General features: G+C 41.0%; 1 protein-coding gene across 1 annotated transcript in view; it reads right to left on the bottom strand.

Annotated features, from left to right (window-relative positions):
* LOC138167147 (zinc finger protein 420-like) overlaps positions 1–19,338 on the bottom strand; it is a 28,328-nt gene extending 8,990 nt beyond the window's left edge. The window contains exons 1-5 of the mRNA XM_069095841.1: positions 19,188–19,338; positions 9,815–10,329; positions 1,628–1,796; positions 815–903; positions 452–578 (exon numbers count right to left, since the gene is read on the bottom strand). Of these exons, the coding sequence (XP_068951942.1) occupies positions 452–578; positions 815–903; positions 1,628–1,796; positions 9,815–10,219 (790 nt within the window). The 5' untranslated portion in view covers positions 10,220–10,329; positions 19,188–19,338. The remainder of the gene's footprint in view (positions 1–451; positions 579–814; positions 904–1,627; positions 1,797–9,814; positions 10,330–19,187) is intronic.
* Between the last annotated feature and the right edge of the window lie 486 nt (positions 19,339–19,824).

Genomic DNA, 19,824 nt, shown 5'->3' with positions numbered 1-19,824 from the left:
CCAGAAAGCTGAGGTCTATGCTCCCCAAGAGCAGGGGGATAAATCTAGCTCAGTTATTCTTTTTCCCTTCGATGGAAGAAAACTGAAAATTTGCACTAGGAACACCTTAGATAAATGTAACAGACTATTAGCCCCCACAAAAAAAAAAATGCCTTCCACAAAAAGACCAAAAAAGATTAGAAAGTGGGTAGAGACCCATGCAGACAACAAGAATGACATATCACACTTTCAAGTGACACAGAATTGACCTCTATGGGAAATGTCTCCAGGAGAACAAGCCAAAAAGATTCCTTTCTCACTGCAAAGGGACCAACAGAACAAGCCCCATCTGGCAATCCTGGTGAAGGGGAAGTCAAACCACTGAACATTAACAAGTGATAAGTGGAGGCCCCACCCATCAAGCAATTTGTGACAGCTTTAGCCAGGGAATGGGAAAGAATAGGGGTCTCACCTAGAGAGGCCAAATTCCCATAATTCTCCAGCATCACGCTCCTATACAGGGCCCGATGAGCAGGGGAGAGATACAACCATTCTGCCTTACTGAAGTATATGGCCACATCCTCAAATATCATGGAGTCCTGAAACAAACCAATTCCGTTACCCAAGGGACAATTCCACCATCCACCAAAGGGCATGAGGGACAATATCTGTTTCTAAGGTAGGTTAGAAACACAGAAGGAAAGGTTCAGGATCCTATAAGAGAAAACCAGTGCTGAAATGTCACAAGGCTACTTGCTGTGGACAGAGAAATCCCATGACATGGGAAGGAGATACAGCGACAATCTCCAAGTGGACAAAGAGAGTTACAATTTACCTGTAACTTGGCTTCTGGAGATATGACCATCACCTCTTCTCCTGTGCTTCGCTCTTGAGGAATGGCAGGTATTTGGGGAGTTGGAGGAACTAAAGAAAAAGAAAGAGGCATGAGGGAGACCCCTGCCCTGGAAGTTTCCCCATCTCTCCACTAACAACCCCAGCTCAACAGACACAAAGAGAAACAAAAATAGCCTTTCCCCAAAGTCTTAACTGTTTCAGAATCAGAAATCAGCTCTTAACTCAGCCCTATGTGCATGACAATGGTCCCTATACCACAGAGGTGTGGGAGTAGAGGGGGGTGGGAATGAACCTAGGAAGCAGAAAAAATGACTGACACAACTAGTTTAGCAAAGCTGAGACTCAAACTCAAACCCAAACTCAAGTCCTTTGAACCAAACTTGTGTACACAACTTACAGCTAGAAGAAGATTTAGAGAAAAATACTTTCAATTCTTTCCTTTTAAACTGAGGCCCACAAAATTTTAAGAGATTTTCCCCAAAGTCACACAGATAATAGATTACTGTGTCAAGATCCAAGCCCAGGCCTTCTGAGGTGATTCTGGCTCTCCAACAGTTAAAATAAAATATCCAGGAAGCTGAAAAGGCATGGTAATGAAAAGATACAGGTATGTTTACCTTAGAATTTTCTCTGGATCAAGACAGTTCTCAAAGAAATATACTGGAAAGAAGTGCAAAGGAAAGACAGAGCAGGTCTGGGACAGTGGAAGGTGAAGGAAAACTGCTACAAAGGGGAGAAGGCTGGAGCAATAAGTCAGTCGAGGTGGAATCCCAGTATGAGGGACAACAAGTACCATTTGGGGGATCCTGGAGGTGGAACATCTCAGTGTCATAAGCAGAGTCCAAGTGGGTCCTGTGTGAGGAGTGACCCCTGAACGATGGAATAATAAGGGATTCCTGTGCTGCTCCCAGAGATGAAGTCCCCATCCACAGCACATCCTGAACCTGAGCTCCGGCTGAGACCTAGAGACAAGGAGGTACAATTAGGTCTGTGAGTTAATCATCATGGGAAGAAGAACCTGGATCTAAGAGAAGAGATCATCATCCCAGAGGAATACAGGGTAGAAAGAATGGGACTCAGAAAACAAGGAGGAAAAGTGCATTCCAGACATCACAGAGGGGAGAGGCATTAACCACGCTTAGGGAACAAGGAGTAATTAACATCAGCTCCCACTTCTATAGCACCTGAAGGGATGACCAAGTGCTTTCCTTACAACCATCCTGTGAGACTGGATTATAAGGTGAAGTAGAAGGCATTTTCAAATTCGTCTAATTCAACACTGAAGCACAGCACAATTTAGTAGAAAGAGTCCTTGAGGGGTAGAGCCAAGACAGCAGTGTAACAGGAAGAAATACAGTGAGGTCCCCATCCCCAACTCCTTCAAGCAGATCTAGAAAATGGACCAGACTGGACCCTGACGGTGAAAGTCAAGACAAAGTCATAAGGAGTGATTTGTCCAGTCCAGACTGGCAAAGGGAAACAGAGAAGCCTGAGGACACTGGGGACAGGATCTGGCCAGGAGCATGCTGCCCTGGAACAAGAAGAGGTCCCAGACCCGTCCTGGAGCCCCCAAACCTCATCTGGAGCACAGGAACAGGGGCTAACTGGCACTTCTGTCCCTTCCCACCTAGCACTGCGTCATACATCCAGGGCTGAGGAGGGAACCAATGCCCAAAGGTGGCATTCCAAAATAAGGAGCAGTTGCAGACCCTAGCCTGTATACCCAGGAAGAATAATTACGTCCAAAAGCAATCAGAAGCTGTGTGGCTGACCACTTGAGCAGAGGGGGGTTTCAGTTCCAGCTTCTAACTGAGTCTGATGCCTGCAGAGGAATACCCAGGGCAAGAATCCCACACTAATGGGGGGCCGGCTGTTCCGTCCCTCCTAGCCAGCAGAGCTGCCCAGCTGGCTACCAATGGCTGAGTCTAGCAACAATCCACTATTTCTAGGACCCAAACCCTGGTCAGGAACTTGCAGAGCTCAGCCCAGCAGAGTGATCAGACTTTGTTCGCCCCTGGATCAGACCATTTGGGGAGCACTTTTGTGGGTCATAAGACTGAGCTGAGTTAAGATCCTAGAACACAACACTCAATACCGCAAGAAAGCAGCAACAGGACTAGTCTAGGACTTCCCTTTAGAAGGAGACAAAACCCAACCCCAACATAAAAAGCTATTATGATGACAGGGAAGCTCAAGATATAAACCCAGATGAAGATAATTACTCCAACACAGCTACAAGCAAACTTTCAAAAAAAAAAGTAGCACAGGCACAAGTTCAATTAGTATCCCTAGAAAAGATGAAGAGCTAAAGAGATTTTTAAAAAAAGGTTTTATAAATGAAATGACAGCACTAGAGGGGAAAAAAACAGCTATTGAAAAAAAAAGAATTAGAAAGGAAATTTAGGTTGGCACAAGAGTTGTAAGAAACCTTGCAAAAGCAACAAACTCCCTAAAATCTAAAACAGACCAAAGAGAAGCCAATGATTCTGTGAGACAGCAAGAAAAATCAAAGTCAAAAGACCAAAAAAAAGAAGAAAATATAGGGTGTCTCAACAAAAACAACTGGCCTAGAAAACAGATTAAGGAGGAAAAAAAAATTAAGCTTCAAAGGAAAATACAAGCTGGTTACAGGCCATAGAGGACCTTAAGAAGCAGATAAGAGAAGTGGAGGAAAATTTTTTTTACAAGAGTAAATAAGTGGATCTTTAAATTAATGGATTAGAAAACTTCCAAGAATGTTTGATGAAAAGACCAGAGCTGTGTACAAACTCTGAAGTTCAAAAAAGAGCTCAGAGAAATATAAAAAGGTAAATAGGAACGGACAAGGGACAAAACAATGATAAACCCCTTATATTCTAACATGGGGAGATGATATATGTGTGGGCCAGGACACATCCCACAAATTTCTCAGTGCTCTAGGAGGAGGTTACTCACTTTTCTCAGTTCAAGGCACCCTTACCTTAGTGTCTTAGCAATTTTTTTCATGGTATCTCTAGGCCAAAAGAAATACCCCCAAATTCTGCTTATTATATTGAAAATTTTAATATATCCTGCAGGGCCTGCTGCACCCTGTAAGTCTGCTTCCTGTAGAGGTTCGGAGCTTTAAATCTGGGCAGCTAAGTGACAGGAGTCAGCCTGCATAGAGAGAAGGAATGCCTTCTACGATAAAATCACAAATCTAGCCCCTACCTTATTGAGAGAAGTCATCACGTCATGGCTAGTATGCAGAAGTTCTAAACTGAGATCTGTTTTTTCAACATTTCATTAAGTTTTTTCCTATTGTAATCATATGTATGTATATATATATTTGTATATACACACACATATATATATAATTTTATATATTTAAAAACATTATTCTGCTTCACCAGACTGTCAAAGGGGTTAACTCTTCTCTAAGACATTAAGGAACTGGGAGTTAAAGAAACAGAGTTATAGACCACCCATTAAATAACTTAGAGTAAATAGAGAAACAAGACAGGAACCAGAGGGGAAAGCAAGGTATCACATTTTTTTCAGACAAGTGGTAAAGATGCAGGCATGTTTCAAGGGAGGGACTGTCCACCATATTAGGTTATTCTGACAACACTGATCCTTCCAGGTAAAAAGGATACAACTGCAAAACTATGCATGTTAGTTACTATGGTTTTGTTTTTTTTCTTTTTTTAGGGGGGGAGAAGAGAGAGGGAAAGGGGAAAAATAAATGCTTGATAAACTTTCAAAATAACATTAAGATTAAAAAACAAACAAAAAAAAGAGGATAAGTAAAAACCTATTAAAATCACAAACAATACAGAAAATGAAAGCAATCCAGGACACAAAATTCCCCTAGGGAGTCAAATTTGCAACTGAACAAGGCAAATTTAAGACAAATAAAAGAACCTCCAAATCCCCTAAATTCCTAAGGAGGGAGTGGGAGTCTTTAACTATTAAGTTGGAAAAGTCTGCAGTCTGGCCTCAGTTATAGACTAGTCTATTCTTTCAGGAAGCTTCCGGAAGAGAGGAGAGAGCTATCACCAGAAAGTCACCAAAGCATGAATTGTTTTGGTCACAAGCAGCTCTTAAATGATGACATGATAGATTGTGAACTAGAAAGGACCTCCTAGGTGATCCAAGTCTAGCATCTCATTTTACTGATGAAGAAACTGAAGCCCAGAGAGACCAAGATTCACATAACTAGTATTTGAGTCAGGGTTCTAACTCAGATTTTCTGTCTTCAAGTCCAATAGGCACACACACTAGTGTCCCTTGGGCCCCAGGTTGTTTTTCATGACTAGCAAGCTAAGAATGGTTTTTATATTTTCTTTTTTTAAAAACACGTGTAGGGGCAGCCAGGTAGCACAGCGAGTAAGAGCACCAGCTCCAGTGTTGGGATGACCTGGAGATTGAATCCCGGGCTCAGACACTCAGCACCACACCCAGAAACAACTGGCCATGTAACCTTGAGCAAGTTACTTAATCCCAATTGCTTTAAAAAAAAAAAAGTGTGTATTCTTTTTTAGAATTTTTTTTTTTTTTTTGCTTTTCAGACTTTGGTTTAGCTTTGTTTTTGTTTTTGGAGGGGAGAAGGCTGGTCAGTTGGGGTTAAGTGATTTTCCCAGGGTTACACGGCTAATAAATGTTAAGTGTTTGAGGTTGGATTTGAACTCTGGTCCTCCACTGCACCACCTAGCTGCTCCATGGTTTTTATATTTTTCAAATGGCTGGAAATTTTTTTTTTAATTTCTCATGAAAATTATTTGAAATTCAAATCTCAGTATCCATAAATCAAGTTGTATTGGGACCCTAGTTCATTTGCTAATTTATCGTCTCCAGCTATTTTCACACTGTAATGGTGATTATAACAGAGACTAGGACTGGGGGCATTATAAATTAAAGTGATCACTCCCAGGGCAGATAATGTTTCTTAATGAATTCAGGCTAAAATTACGAGGAAAAACAGCACTTACATGAAAAACTTTTACTTCAGGTGAGTCATGTTTAAGTCAGTTCTATGACGACTAATACTGTTTGAATCACAAGTAATGTCAAGTTGATTTATATGCTTCTGGTACTGTCCAAAGTTAAAACAAGAAGCTAGATATCACCATTCCCAGAATGGGAACTCAAACTCCAGCTCCAGCAGTGTCTTTTAGAACTCCCCTACAAGTGCAAAAGAAATTTCAGTATTTCAAAATCAACTTATTTGTGCAATTAAGGAGCTTCTATCCAACTTTCAATTAGAAAAGATTAATCTGCAACCTAATAACTTGCTAAAAGGTGAAATTCAAGAGAAGAATCTAAGAGAATTCTATAAATCCTTCCAATGCTCAAGGACTGATATTAGTATTTGACAGTACTGTCAAATCTGTGTGAAGACATTTTCAAAGATGAAATATGTAAAATCTCATTACAGATCAGTATTAATAGATAAACATTTGTAATGGATTTTGATAGGCAATACTAACCTGAAACCCCAATTAAGTGAAATGTAATTCCCCCAAAACAGGAAGTCCATTCTTCAAATCAGACCAATATTAGAAAAAATTGTGGTTACTATATTTTTAATTCATCAATAAAAAGTTGCTTATGTTTGTTATAGAGGTATATATGTAATATTATAAAATTTGCCTCTTCACCTGCAAAATCTAAAATATTTACTATCTGGTTCTTTATAAAAAAAAGGTTTGCCAACTCTAGCATTAATCAGGTTTCCTCTCCAAGAAACTTGAAACTCTTTGAAAAATGGCTAACCTAGAAAACAAGTTAAGGATAGATAATCACTGGATTCCATGAAAGTCCTGATTTTTAAAACAAACAAAAACACCTTCGACACTATTGCACTATTTCAAGGAATCATAAATGAAAACTGCCCTGATTTAGCAGAACTAAAGGGCAAAGTAAAGATAGAAAAAATCCATTAACTACTTCCTGAAAGTCCAAAAGAAAATCACAGGAAATGTCATGGTAAAAATCCAGAACTTCCAGGCCAAACAAAAAATACTGCCAGAAAGAAGTTCAAGTTACCAAGAGATCATATTCAGAATCACACAAGACTGGGCGACATCTTTTATAAACAAGAGGAGATTTTAAAACAAAATATTCCACAAGGCAAAAGACCCAGGCTTACAAACAAGAATAACATATCCCGAAAAGCTGGAGTAAGGGGGAGGCAAGGTGTGGAGAAAAGGGGGGAAGATATATTTTTAATGGAAAAGAGGATTTAAAAGAATTTCTGATGAAAAAAAAGACTAAAGCTAAGGAAATCTGAAGTACAAATACAAGAGTCAAGAGAAGGATAAATTTATTTGAGCAATGGAAACGGGCTGTATAATGATAATAATGCTTATGTTATATTAGGGTGAGAAAACACATGTCCCTTTCAGAACTTGAATGTCTTCAAATGACACTGAGTCAGTTAAATAAGACCAAGGACATAGGAACAGATTAGCTCTTTTCTGAGGGTCGGAAGGGAGGGGAAAGAAGAAAGGATAAAATAAAAACACTACTGTAGAAAAGGCAAAATTTATTATTTCTCATAATCAAGGCACATGATAACAACAACTAACATTTATATATTGCTTTAAGCATTGCAAAGCACTTTATAATTGTCATTTGATCTTCACAACAACCCTAGAAGGCAGGGTGCTATTTTTAACTTCATTTTACAGATGAAGAAACTGAAGCAAACCAAAGTTAAGTGATTCCTCCCACCCCCCCCCCATTCCCTGGGAGCAATGTGCAGATTACAAGGAAAAAGAAAAAGAGGGTGCCCATCAATTGGGGAATGGCTAAACAAATTGTAGTCTATGAATGTAATGTGATATCATTGTGCTATAAGGAATAACAAAAAAGATGATTTCAGAGAATCCTGGGTGGTTATGAACTGACCCAGAACGAAGTAAGCAGAAAAAGGTCAACGTATATAAGGACTTACTGCTATGCATATACTCCAGGAAGGTCTTTGATAAGACAGAAAAAAACAAGGCTCCACATACATTAAAATATAGCAAAACTTTCTGTGGTAACAAAAAACTGTAAAGAAAATAGATGCACATCAACTGAGAAGTAATCTAAATCAAGGATTCTTAACTTGAGATCCATGAATTTATTTTAATATATTGATAACTATTTTTTAATATAATTAATTTCCTTTTTAATCCTACTTGTACTCTGGCAAAGGGTTCATAGGGTCCAGACTGCCAAAGGGGCCCATGATACAAAAAAGGTTAAGGACCTATCTTGCTAAATAAACTGTTGTACATGAATGTGATGGAATGTTACTGTGCTGTAAAAAACAATAAACATGATGTGTACAGAGAAGTATAGAAAGACAAATGAATTTATTTGAACAGAAGTTAGCAGAACCAAAGTAAATGGAAAGAACAACCACAAAACAATAGAAAATGAGTGTGCCAAAATTACAAAGAACAAGACTGACCTCAAAGAAGAATTAGGAAAAAACAACTCTCTTCCTTCCCAATCCTCTGTGGAAAGGAAGGGGTTGGGGCCCACAGGTAAGGAATACTGCATTTCTGGACATGTCCAGTGTACTGATGTGTTTGTTTTACTTGACTAGGCTTATTTGCTATAAGGGGTTTTTGTTATACTTGTCATTCTTTCAGTTTTTAAATGGGGGGAGACCAGTTAATAATAATGATGCAAAAAAAAATGGCCATCAAAACATTTTTTTAAATGCATAGAAGGGAACAGAAGGAAATTCAGAGGGGTGCTTAGGTGGTGCAGTGAATAGAGCACCGGCCCTGGAGTCAGGGGGACCCGAGTTCAAATATGGCCTCAGACATTTAACACTTACTAGCTGTGTGACCTTGGGCAAGTCACTTAACCCCAATTGCCCTGCCTTCCCCCCTCCAAAAAGCAAAGAAAAAAAAAGGAAATTCAGAAGGAAACAAGAGCATGCAGGACAATTTTGAAAACAACATTTGGAACTTAGTGAAGAACACACTTTAAAAAAATAGCCAATACTACAAAATGACAATTTTGTACAACAGTACAAGCCTGACAATTTCCTACAGAATCTTGTTTGTGGATTCTGCTATGGCAGGGTGGGGAACCACATATGGCCTTCTAGTTCCTTGGGTTTGGTCTTTCAACTAAATACAAGTTTCAGAACAAATCCTTTTATTAAGGCGATTTGTTCTGTGAAGTTTGGATTCAGTAAAAGAGCCACACTTGGAGACCTAGAGGGCCACATTGGCCTTCAGGCCACAGGTTCCCCACCCCAGTGCTTATAGGAATGAAACAGTGGGAACCTTTGGGAATGGATACAAGAGAAGACATCACTCAGGGCACTAGGAAAGGAGGGGCAGGGCAGAATAGAGGCCTCAGGCCAGTTCCTATGAGGCAGATGAAGGAGAGCAAGGTTTACAGGGAAGATTGAGCAGCAGATGCAGGTCTGGGAGTGGACACCCAAATCTTAGGGCAGTGAGGACCTTATTTAGGATAACATATGGGGGGTAGGGGAACTAGTTTACTCAAAGACCTTCATGGGGTTCTGCCTTCCTCAAGGAAACTGAGCATGTCCATGATGAACTGAGACCAGATAACACTTTTCTTTTCTGCTGCACTCTGCATTTTACACAATGCTTTCCTCATAACTTGAGAAAAGTGGTAAGAGCATCCTCCTCATTCCACACATGAGGAAACTGAGGCTCAAGAGAGGTGCTACGATTTGCCTAAGGTCCCAAGACTATGGAGTTGTGAAATCCAAATGCTCCTTCCACTGAGTCTCGTAGGCTTCGTCACTGTTGATGCTATTTGAGGTTGGCAAAGGCAGGGGAACTAAATCAACTCTGTCTTAATAAAGCATTTTATGGCAGGAAGGGTAAGTTCTATCACACTCCCAAGACCTAAGGGTTCAGAACCTGACAGGAAAACAAATGGTACCAGACATGGCATTGGACAAACAGAGCCCAGCCATGTACCTCCCTCCCTTAGGCTCTTCCCCCCCCCCCCCCATGGACCTAGTGACCCTTCTCACCTCTCTTTCTTGTTCATTGAAGTGCTTCTCAACACCTTTCACAAGGGCCACAGCCTCCTTCCCATTCTCTGGGTGATGGAGCAGAACCCAGGTCCGAATGTCCCAGGGCAGGATGGTCAAGAACTGTTCTAGTACCAGTCGTTCCAGAATCTCTTCCTTCGTGTGGATGTCTGGCCTCAGCCACCATCGGCAAAGCTCCTGGAGTCGGACCAAGGCCTCTTGGGGCCCAGAAGTATCTTGGTAGCGAAGCTGCCTAAAGAGCTGTCGGAAGAGCTCCTGCCCAGAGCTGATGTTTCTTTGCAAATGAGATTTCTGTCTCCAATTATCATCTTCATTCTTCACCATCAGATGTTTCTCTGAACCCAGGGAAGTTCTGAACAAAGCCTTCCCTCCTTTGGCAATCATGCTCAGTCACAAAGGATGTCTTTCTCTGAAAGGAGATCAAACCTTCTTTCAACTCAAGATTCCTGGAGCTTTCCCTTCAGCCTTCCTTAGGATTGGATGGACAATGTCACCTACAAACACGAGAAGTCAGTGAGCACAAGAAAGCTGATCAAATGGGAGAATTCAGACACAGGGCATCACCATGAAAGGAATACAACATTCAAAACAATCTCCTACTCCCACTCTCCTCCAACACATATCCCCACTCCAAGGCTTTCCCATATAAGGGCACATCATATTCTAGAAAGGAATTAATTCTTTTCCCAGATAATCAAGTGGTAGAGTGAGAAAAACAATGGATCAAGAGCCAAAAGGACCTGGGTTCAAATCATCTCTCTGCTACTTGCTGCCCACATGATCTTGAACAAATCATTTCACTTCTACATACTGTGGTGACCTCAGTGAACTCTAAGTTTCCTTCCAACTCTAATCTGCAATCTCATTTTATATTAAATTCTGTTTTTCAGTTAGTGAACAACTTCAATTTAATTTTTGACAATAACTAGACCTTTCTAGGTATATTTACCGCAAGTACACACACAGAGCATCAGCAAAAAAAGCCCTCTGAATACAAATGTAATCCAATTCAACAAATATTTTAAAATATCTTTTACATGACAAGGACCTCTGCTCAGTGTTGGGGATAAAGAGTTGAAAAACATCACAATTGGAACAGCTAGGTGGCGCAGTGACAATAACACGAGCCCTGGAGTCAGGAGGAACTGAGTTCAAATCCAGTCTCAGACACTTAACACTTACTAACAGTGTGACCTGGGGCAAGTCACTTAACTCCAAAAGAAAAGAAAAACATCATAATCCCTACTCTCAAAAACATGCACTCCCATGAGAGGGAAGGCAAATGGAAGAAGTAGAATCTTGATCCTTCCGCCAGAACTATCCTCCTCTATCTCTTCTGCCCTGTGGCTAAAATCCTTGAAAAGGTCATCTACACTTTCCTCTAGATCTCTTAACCCTTTATAATCTGGCTTCTGATTATATCATTCCAAGAAACTGCTCTCTCAAAAGTTACCGATGACCTCTTAGTTGCCAAACCCAATGATCAAACTCAGTCCTCATTCTCCTTGACCTCTGACACTGCTGATCATTCACTCCAACTTGATCCAGGGACATTTGCCTCCTGGCTGTACCATGAATAAGACACTCCATCTCTCTGACTGCTCTCCATGCCCACAACACTCTTCCTCTTCAGTTCCTGCCTACTGACCTTTGGTTTCCTTTAAGTCCTAATTAAAATTCTTTCTTCTACTTAATTCCAGTGCCTTCCCTCTGTTATTTCTTATGTATCCTGTATACATCTTGTTTGTGTATATTTGTTTGCATGTTTTGTCTCCCATGAGACTGTAACCTCCTTGAGGGTGGGAAATCTTTTGCCTCTTTTTGGATCTGTAGCACTTAGCACAGTCTCTGGGACTTAGCAGGTACTAATAAATGTTTATTGATTGCCTGGAATAAGGAATTTTGGAGAGGTTCTCAGTTCTAAGTTGCTGAAACCAAGCTTTTGCCATTTAGTTTGGAATGAAGGCCCAGAAAATCAGCCATGCAAAATTCTTGGATCATCTGCTATTCTCAATTAATGATAAATGTGTTTTCTCTATCCAAAATCAGCTTATTTTAGCCAGGTCCACCAGATATTACCCAAAAATCCCCTGGATCCAACCACAATAAAGAACGAAGACCTTGAAAAGACTAGAGGGAAGATCAGAATCACAGCTGGGAAAGATGCTGGAGATCATACAATCTAAACTCTAATTTTACAAAAAAGGTCTCTGAGGCCCAGATATATAAAGTGACTTGCCCAAGGTGACATAGCTAGTAAATGGAAGACAAATCTCAAACCTGGATATTTTTACTTCAAATCCACTCTTACCACTACCCCACACTGACTCCAGTAGACATAAAATCATGCTAAGCAACCCAGGACCTATATGAACACAACTACAAAACACTTTTCACACAAATAAAGTCAGATTTAACTAACTGGGAAAACATCAATTGCTCATGGCTGGGCTGAGCTAATACAATAAAAATGACAATTTTACCTAAATTAAATTACATATTTATTGCCGTACCAATCAATTTACCAAAAAATTACTTTATAGAGCTAGAAAAAATAGTAACAAAATTAATCTGGAAAAACAAAAGGTCCAGAATATCAAGGGAATTAATGAAAAGAAATGCTAGGGAAGGTGGACTAACTATGCCAGATTTTAATCTGCATTATAAAGCAGCAGTCATCAAAACTACTTGGTACTGGCTGAGGAATAGAGTAGTGGATCAATGGAATATATTGGGTACACAAGACTCCGCAGTCAATGACTATAGTAATCTACTGTTTGATGAACCCAAAGACCCCAGTTTTGGGGATAAGAACTCACTATTTGACAAAAACTTTTGGGAAAACTGGAATATAGTATGGCAGAAACTGGGCACAGACCAATATCTAACACCATATACCAAAAATAAAGTCAAAATGCGTGCACGATCTAGGTATAAAGGCTGATACTGTAAGCAATCTGGAAAAGCAAGGAATAGTTTACCTGTCAGATTTATGGAGAGGGGAAGACTTTATGACCAAACAAGAATTACAGAGCGTTATAAAATGCAAAATGGCCATAACCAGCCACCGGCTAGAGGGACTTTGGGAGAGTGGATCACTAGCAGCTGTGGCTGTTGCCAGAATTATCAACCCATAGATGCTAAGGAGAAAGTGAGAGGTCAGTGGCAGTGTGGACTTTGGGAACTGGGAGTTTGGGAGCGGGGTCCAGCCTCTACCTCCTGGAGGTAGAAGAGGCTGAAGCACCATAGCTCTGCAGCCTCCACCACATGACTGCTTCAGAGCTCCTGGCCTGCATATTGTAGGGGGACCAAGCGTCCAGTCTGAGGGGTCATCACTCTTGCTTTAACCTGCTTGGATCTGGATTGATGTCTAGGGTGGAGGTCCTGGGGTGTGTGACCAGTTTGTCAGAGCTTGTGGAGGCTTCTGAGAGGACACCCAACTAATAGCTCGAGTACCTGCAAAAACCCCAGTGATTGAGACAAAGCTCCCCTCTCTGGTAGCAGAGTTCTACTATGGCAATAAGCTCAAAAGTTAAGTAATTGAGTAGCAACATGAGCAAGCAAAGGAAGCAAAGCAAGCAGAGAAATCTGACATTAGGCTCCTATTTTGGGGACAAAAAGGATCAAAGCATGGAATAGGAGGAAGACAGTGAAGTCAGAACTCTTGCACCAAAAGCTTCCAAGAAAAATAAGAGGTGGTTACAGGCCATAGAGGAGCTTAAGACGGATTTTGAACACCAAATAAAAGAAGTGGAGGAAAATTGGGAAGAGAAATGAGAACGATGCAAGAAAATTATGAAATGAGAGTCAACCTGACTGAAGAAAATAACACCTTAAAAAATAGGCTAACTCAAATGGCAAAAGAGGCTCAAAAAGCCAATAAGGAGAAGAGTGCCTTAAAAAAGCCAAATTTGCCAGATGGAAAAAGAATCTTAAAAGCTCACTGAAGAAAATCATTCCTTCAGAATTAGATTGGAGGGGCGGCCAGGTAGCACAGCGAGTAAGAGCTCCGGCTCCAGTGTAGGAATGACCTGTGATCGAATCCCGGGCTCAGACACTCAGCACCACACCCAGAAATAACTGGCTGTGTAACCTCGAGCAAGTTACTTAACCCTGATTGCTTAAAAAAAAAAAAAAGAATTAGATTGGAGCAAATGGAAGCTGGTGACTTTATGAGAAATCAAGATACTATTAAACAGATCCAAACAAATGAAAAAATAGAAAACAATGTGAAATATCTCATGGGAAAAACCACTGACCCGGAAAATAGATCCAGGAGAGATAATTTAAAAATTATTGTCTTGATTGTATGAAGTATTAAGATCCAGAACTTGTGAATCCCACAGTGGGAGGAAGTTGCTGATGTAACTGGAAGGGGTGGAACAGGGAGGAGCTAATGCCATATATAAGGAAAAGCCCAAGCTAGAGAGCCAGAATTGCTGAGAGAACTGCTATGATCCTGAGAACTTCTGAGAACTGCTATGAATTGAGTGCAGAATGGAAAACAAAACTGGTGGTGGCAGAATAGAGAACTGAGAAGAACTGAGAAGAGAACTGAGAAGAACTGAGAAATGAGAAGATAGGAGAACTGGGAGCAAGCATGGCTGTGGTGCTGGTACTTTGTCTGTTTTGATGTTACTTTGTCAGATTCATCTGTTGATAGAGGACGTTGCTGTTGTTACAGAAGCCCTGGGACCTTATTGCTGGTTCAGAAGCCCTGAAAGAGGATTTTCTTGTTGCATTCTTATAGAAATCCAGGAGGGGGGTCTTACTGATATTTTCAGAGGTCCCCGGACTATACTAATGATTTCTGTTGATTCATCAGACTTTGTTGTTGGGTTTATGTTGATTTCACAGGCAGAAAGTGAATTTATGAGGATGGTGGCAATGTTATTGTGGCTTTGTTAAGTTTTTGTCTTCCCAGGAACAGAAACTGTAAAGGACTTGAGGTGGACTAGACACTGTGACCTTCAATACGCAACAGGAACTGCTCAAGGAGCTGGACAAGGAACTGAGAGCTGTCTGCCTTTGAACTCAGGTGACAGTTCAATAGATTCAGGCAGGAGCTGGGACCATGGAAGAGGAACCATGGAAGCTGAGAGTCTGCCTCTGGTCAAGATGAAAAGACCTCTCCTTGGGTATTTAATGCAAACTGAGAAGATCATGATTTACTGTGGCCTAGGGCTGGAGAACTTTGACCTTTACATTTAGATGACTGAGTTAGGGACTTCTCCAATTAAGAAGAAAACTTTTTGATTGAAGAAATTAAGACAATGTGACCTAGGGGTGGAGAACTTTGACCTTTGTACTTCGTGAATGGATTAAGGACTTACTAAGTGATTTAGTTACTAAATGAATATACTTTGCTTAAAACTATGTGACCACTTTGGTGAAAATTATGTGGCTGTTTTAGTGATAAGTTGTTATGTCAGAACATTGTAAATGCTGTACTTCTATTTCTGTGAATGTTTTGTCGTAGTTTGTTACTGAATAAACAGAGTTCATTATACTGTGTAAAAAAAAAAATTATTGGACTACCTAAAAGCCATGATCAAAAAAAGAACCTCTTAGAAATCATCCTTCAAGAAATTCTCAAGGACTGATGTTTTAGAACCAGAGGGCAAAACAGAGGTTGAAAGGATCCACCAATAACCTCCTGAAAAAGATCCCAAAAAGAAAACTCCTAGGAATATTATAGCCAGGTTCCAGAGTTCCCAGATCAAGGAGAAAATATTACAAGCAACCAGGAAGAAACAATTTGAATACTGTGGAAACACAAATCAGGATAACCCAGGATATGGCTTCTACACTGAGGGACAGAAGGGCTTGGAATATGATATTCTGGAGGTCAAAGGAGCTGGGATTAAAAGCAAGAATCACCTACCCAGCAAAACTGAGTATCATGTTTCAGGGGAAAAGATGGTCATTCAGTGGAATAGAGGACTTTCAAGCATTCTTGCTGAAAAAACCAGAGTTGAATAGAAGATTTGACATTCAGATACAAGAAGCAAGAGAAGCATGAGAAGGTAAACAGGGAAAAAAATCATAAGGAACTTATCAAAGTTGAACTATTAACATTCCTACATGGAAAAAAGATAATTGTAACTTATGAAACTTTTCTCAGTATGAGAATAGTTGAAGGGAATAGAAATGTATATGTATTATATATATATATGTATATATACATATATATGTCTATAGTATGTATATATGTGTACAGGTATATACAGTCAGAGGGCACAGGACCAATTTAATAGGAAGGGATAATATTTAACAGGTGAAATTAAGAGGTGAGAGAGGAATATAAAGAGAGGAAATGGGGAGAGACAGAATGGGGTAAATTATCTCATATAGAAGAAGCAAGGGAAAACAGTTACCATGGAGGGGAAGAACAGGAAGGCAAAAGGGAATGGGTGGACCTTATTCTCATTGAATTTGGCTTAGTGAGGGAATGACATACACACTAAATAGGGTATCTCACCCTACAGGAGAGAAGGGGGGAAGGGGATGAGAGGGCAGGCTGGGGCGTGGGGGAAGGAAGTAGGAAGCACCCACTTTTGAAAAGGGACAGGATCAAAGTAGAGAACAGAACAAGTGGGGGGTGGGATAGGATGGAGGGAAATATAGACAGTCTTTCATAATATATCCACTATGGAAATGTTTTGCATAGCTACATATATACAACCTATATTGAATTGCTTATCTTCCCAGTAAGGGTGGGTGACAAGGGAGGAAGGGAATGATACTGAAATTCAAAGTTTTAAAATCAAATGTTTAAAACATATACATATATATATATATATATATAATTATTATTTTACATGTAACTGGGAAATAAGATATACAGGCATTTTGGGGCATAGAGATCCACCAGGCCCTACTGGAGAGTCGGAGGCGGGATGGGGAAAGATTCGGGAAAGAGCAGATTGGGGGAGGGGATATTCAGTGGGATCGATGTTTTGGGGTGGTGGGTAAGGGAAAAATGGGGAGAAAATTTGTAACTCAAAATCTTGTGGAAATGAATGATGCAAACTAAGAAATAAAAAAGTCATGTGTTTATTTCATCATTAATTACAAAAAAAAAAAAATAGAGGAGCAGATGGACTTCCTATTTACCTGGAAAGGCTCATAGGAACTGATGCTGAGTGAAAGCAGCAGAACCAGGAGAAATTTGTACATAACTACAGACACAACGTATGTGTGACAACCAACTTTGATAGACTGGATTCTTCTCAGCAATGCAGTGTTGTAAGTCCACTCCAAAAAACTTATGATGGAGATAGACTGGATTCTTCTCAGCAATGCAGTGTTGTAAGTCAACTCCAAAAAACTTATGATGGAGAGAGATGTCTACATTCAGAGAAAGAACTAGAAAGAACAGAGTTTGAATGCAGATTGAAGCAAACTACCTGCTCTCTTTCTTTTTCGGTTTTGTTTCCTCTTTCCCACTGTTCATTCCATCTGATAAAATTCTTCTTTATAACCTGACTAATGTCTAAGGTGAAAGTATTTGCAGATCCTATACTTAATTGTATGCTGCCAAGGGTGGGGGAGGGGAGAGAAAATTTGAAACTCAAGGAATTGTGGAAATGAATCTTGTAAACTAAATGTAAACAAGTTAATAAAGATAAAAAAAAAAAAAACCATGCTAAGCAAACAACTTAATCAATTCAACAAACATTTATCCAGGGCCTACTATGAAGAAGGCACTACGATGAGCACTGATATCATGGAAAAACTCTCAATGTGCTGTAATTGCTTAATCAAATGTGAATGTACCAATGTACATGCCAAATATAACCTAATCTGAAATACCACAATACTTACAAATATTTCCTAAGATCTCTCCTTTTAGCTTCAAATCTCACTAAAGTCTGCCCGCTCCTCATCTACGACACTGCCCTTCAGGATGTACAAAAAGTCTTACCAATTTCCATAACTGCTTCGAATTCACTTCAAAACTTACACAACTGTTCGAAATAAACTCTAAAAAGCCCACTGGCAAACAAGAACATAGCCGTTTGTGTGCTGAAACAGTAACAGAAAGGTCCTTTCCCGGGTAATTAAAGCTTTCAGGTTTACCGAGTTCAGATGATTGATTCTTCCTTGTCTAGCTTGTTCCACTGATGTTTATTTTAACTGTTATTATTCCACTTTGTTATTAAGCAGTAGCAAACTGTCTCCCCAATATTCAGCAGTGTTCTGCATATGTTAAGTGCTTAATAAATGCTCTTTCATTCATTCACGTAGTTTTCATGATTACTGCTTTATAACATAGATTGAGGTCTGGATATTACCTTTTTGCTACCGTTTTTCATTATTTGCCATAATGTTCCATATCATCTGTTTCTACAAATTAACTGTTACCGTCTAGCTAAACAAAGTATTATTCCTTTGACAGTTTCATCGTCATAGCATTAAACCTGTAAATTTTTGTAGTACTGTACTTTTTATTACATTGGCAAAGCCCGGCACTGAATCAAGAGCACTGAATATTCCTTCGCTTACTTACATCACTCTTTCTTTGTTTTCATTTTGGATGTTGGATCTTACTCTCTCATGCAGACTGGAAGGGCAGCAGCTTACTAGGGGCCCAACCAGTTTTCCGACATAACCCCTTCTTATGCAGCCTGGTGACCCTCCCCCCAACACCTGAGGGCTCACCATACTGGTCCTGGGATTTAAAGTTAACACTGGATCTTCAAGCACTACTGAAGCTCGAACTTCTAAACCCTTGCAGCCAGCCTCCAGTAGCAAGGATTACAGAAGTACACCAACGTGCTCATATCTGATGGCATTTGTGAAGTACAGAGCAACAAAAATAAACGTTTAGATTTTGTTTTTTAAGCCCGTAAGAATGTTGGTACAGAGAAGACTTCGGTGTTGTCTATATGGCCAAGGGCCTAGCACATGGAAGGCGTGGAATACATGTATACCAAAGTGCCCCCCAAACCCTGGGGTCTTCTTTACGCCCCGATATATTGGCGTGGAAGGCATTCTATGATTTAGTTATAGAGAAACCTCTGAAAAAGGTTTTAGCTTTCTTAAATTCTCGCTCGTTCTTGACCTTCCAAATGTTCGGCCTCCGCAGGCTTCTCTCCGCGGGGCTCCTTTCCTCTCCACTCAGCCAAACGGGGGAGAATGAGAAAAAGGAAGGGACGTGAAAGGGAAAGGAAGGTTAGGGGAAAGTGGGGAAGAAAGGAAAAGTGAGAAGGAAAGGGAGAGGGGAGCGGGGGGGGGGGGGGGCTGTAGAACTCCTCCCCGCCCCCAACTCCACCAAGGGCCAGACTGAGGCGGACAAGGAGCCCCCCCACCCACGGCTGCCCGACGCCCCCCAGCCCTCTGCACTCACCACGCGCCCCACACGCCCAGGGCGAGGGTCTGGGGGGACTCCGCCACCGAGGCCGAGAAAGCAGAGGACCAGAAGTGAGCAGGAGAGGCTCCGAGAGGAAATGAAAGCAGGAAGCGAGCAGCTAGAGGCCCCACCCCCGGGCCGCTCCCCTCCTTTTCCGAGGATGGGCTGGGGGAGGAGAAGGGGCGGGGCGTGGGCGGGGCGTGGGGGCGCGGAGGCGGGGCCGAAGCTGGGCAGCTCAGTGCAGCTCATCTCTGGGCAGGGAAGGCAATAGAGGAGAAAGGCGAGCCGAACGCTCGCAGCTGGAAGGAGCCAAACGTCCCATGTTGTTTTTTTTTTTTTTGTTCCTGTAATGCCAGGGTGACCCCCTTCTTTCGGGAGATCCTTTTACTAAGCAGAAGTTGATTGTAATACTTTTAGAATCCCTGGCTTTACTGAAGACTGAGCCTTCTGCATGAAGCCCTTCCAGCCCCACTCCCCACTCCCCAACCCCCCAGCTTCTAGTGCTTTTCTCTCTGCTAGTGCCTCTGCTCCAGGAATCACCCAGAGGTCTGCTAAATGAACTTTCTGCTTTTTTAACAAGCTCACTTACCTGCCAATAACCAACCATGCAGCCTATTCCCAATTTCAAGTTCCC

The sequence above is a fragment of the Petaurus breviceps genome, unplaced genomic scaffold (assembly GCF_028583685.1).
Source record: "Petaurus breviceps papuanus isolate PSGF00001 unplaced genomic scaffold, PetGlider_PUasm1.0 227, whole genome shotgun sequence".
In the NCBI taxonomy this organism is placed as follows: Eukaryota; Metazoa; Chordata; class Mammalia; order Diprotodontia; family Petauridae; genus Petaurus; species Petaurus breviceps.
The sequence above is the reverse complement of the archived record's forward strand: the minus strand, read 5'-3'. Positions and strand labels throughout refer to the sequence as shown.